This window comes from Propithecus coquereli, unplaced genomic scaffold, assembly GCF_000956105.1.
Source record: "Propithecus coquereli isolate 6110/MARCELLA unplaced genomic scaffold, Pcoq_1.0 Scaffold273, whole genome shotgun sequence".
NCBI lineage: Eukaryota > Metazoa > Chordata > Mammalia > Primates > Indriidae > Propithecus > Propithecus coquereli.
The window spans coordinates 2984228-2986511 of NW_012148319.1; the positions used below are offsets into that span (position 1 = coordinate 2984228).

The 2284-nt window shown below is 32.8% G+C and overlaps 1 protein-coding gene across 1 annotated transcript in view; it reads left to right on the top strand.

Annotated features, from left to right (window-relative positions):
* HECTD1 (HECT domain containing E3 ubiquitin protein ligase 1) overlaps positions 1–2284 on the top strand; it is a 99592-nt gene that overhangs the window by 39636 nt on the left and 57672 nt on the right. The window contains exons 14-16 of the mRNA XM_012647878.1: positions 610–832; positions 1280–1543; positions 1643–1763. Of these exons, the coding sequence (XP_012503332.1) occupies positions 610–832; positions 1280–1543; positions 1643–1763 (608 nt within the window). The remainder of the gene's footprint in view (positions 1–609; positions 833–1279; positions 1544–1642; positions 1764–2284) is intronic.

The window sequence follows — 2284 nt, forward strand, 5'->3', positions numbered from 1 at the left end:
TAGAGTGAGTTTACCAAAGTCTTAGATTATTAGCTAGTTGTGTATAGTGCTCTACTCTATTGGTCTTTACTATTACTCCTGAACATGATATAACTTAGGTCATTATTAATATAAATTTCTTTCTTTCTTTTTTTTTTTGAGACAGAGTCTCACTTTGTCACCCTGGCTAGAGTGCAGTAGCATCATTGTAGCTCAGTGCAACCTCAAAGCCCTCCTGTCTCAGCCTCCCAAAGTAGCTGGGACTACAGGTGTGTGCCACCATGTCTGGCTAATTTTTCTATTTTTAGTAGAGGCAGGGTCTCACTCTTGCTCAGGCTGGTCTCAAACTCCTAACCTCAAGTGATCCTCCTGCCTTGGCCTCCCAGAGTGTTAGGGTTACAGGCATGAGCCACTGTGCCCAGCCTATATGAATTTCTTAACATTTTTAGGGCATATTTGTAAGATTTAGTTGTAAGTATTTCATCTGAATACATATTAAACTACAGGCAACTGAATAATATGTTCAGAATGTTTAAATTCTAAATTCAATTCATGATCATGTTTTTGAAAAATGAATATGTGAAATGGAAATTATTTTCATTGTTTTGTTAAATAATTCTACACGTTTAGGAAGATGAACCACAGGAAGATGCTAAAGAATTGCAACAAGGTAAACCATATCATTGGAGAGACTGGTCAATCATTAGGGGAAGGGACTGCTTATATATTTGGAGTGATGCAGCAGCCTTGGAATTATCTAACGGCAGTAATGGATGGTTCAGATTTATCTTGGATGGAAAACTTGCCACCATGTATTCAAGTGGTAGTCCTGAAGGTGGATCGGATAGTTCAGGTAATATTTTGTTTCAATTAAAATATTTTCCTAGTTTCTATAATTTGTTTTCCTGCTCATATTTTTGCTACCATTGTCATGGAAATAGCACATCCTTAATGATCATGTGGTCAAATTTTTTAATATCAGTAGAGAAAAATTATACCATGAAAACATTTCATAGATGCCTTTTTTGAGAGAAGGAACAGCACTAAAGGTACTTTTAATCCCTCCAATCTTTTAGATAAAGCTGTCTTTTGTTATGAAATGGTAAATTACATGGGTATATTGCTGTCTCAGGTTTTATCTTTATCAAACCAGTAAGAGGATAGCAAAGAACAAAACTTTACTAATTTAGTTTTATTTTATAAAATGAATATTCTATTAAGTAGTTAAGTAGTTTTTTTTTTTTTAAATGGAATATTTGAAAGGAATAAGAGTTTTAAAACAAGCATTCTGTCTTTGTAGAAAGCAGAAGTGAATTCTTAGAGAAGTTACAAAGAGCCCGAGGCCAAGTAAAGCCATCTACTTCAAGTCAACCTATACTCTCTGCACCAGGACCTACTAAACTTACTGTAGGGAATTGGTCACTAACATGTTTGAAAGAAGGAGAAATTGCTATTCATAACTCAGATGGTCAGCAAGCTACAATATTGAAAGAAGATTTACCTGGTTTTGTATTTGAATCTAATAGAGGAACCAAACATTCGTTTACTGCAGAAACTTCTCTGGGTAAGTATGTAGATACATTTTAGTAGGTAGGAATAAATGAATATGTTAAATTGCAATAAAGCATGTTCTGTGAAATGTTCCTTTTTTTCCTCCCCCAAGGTTCAGAATTTGTGACTGGCTGGACTGGCAAAAGAGGCAGAAAACTGAAATCAAAGTTAGAAAAAACAAAGCAAAAGGTATTTGTGGGAGGTGCTTTTTCACTGTCTTTTGTATCGACTTGGTAAAGTTTCAGCGATAGATTGATTATAAGCATTGAAAAAATTGAGCCATGTAACGTAAGCTACCTTAATATAACATTTTTAGCTTTTCTTTTTTCTATGTTCATTATTTTTCACAGTGTTTATTTATGTATTATTTTTATACATACACTGAATAACAATATTAAAGCAGAAGCAAAATGGAAATTAATATGAGATAAAGAATAAAACTTAAATTATTTTAAATTATTTTATTAATGTCACAAAAACTTTAAACTCATTGAAATTATTGGTAATATTTTTAGCGATATAATGGGATTGAAAATGATCATTATATTTTACAATCCAGGTCTCGTACATTATGAGACAGCAACTTAACTGCCTGATTCTGAATTCAGATTATTTCGATGCTTAGTTTAATGACTATCTTAGATGAAATCACTGCTTCAAAAAGATATAGGAGCAAATGCATTATTGGCTCCACCTTCAAAATCATAATACTAATTTTCTAATTCTATTCATCAGATATGCTTTGTTCTTTTAG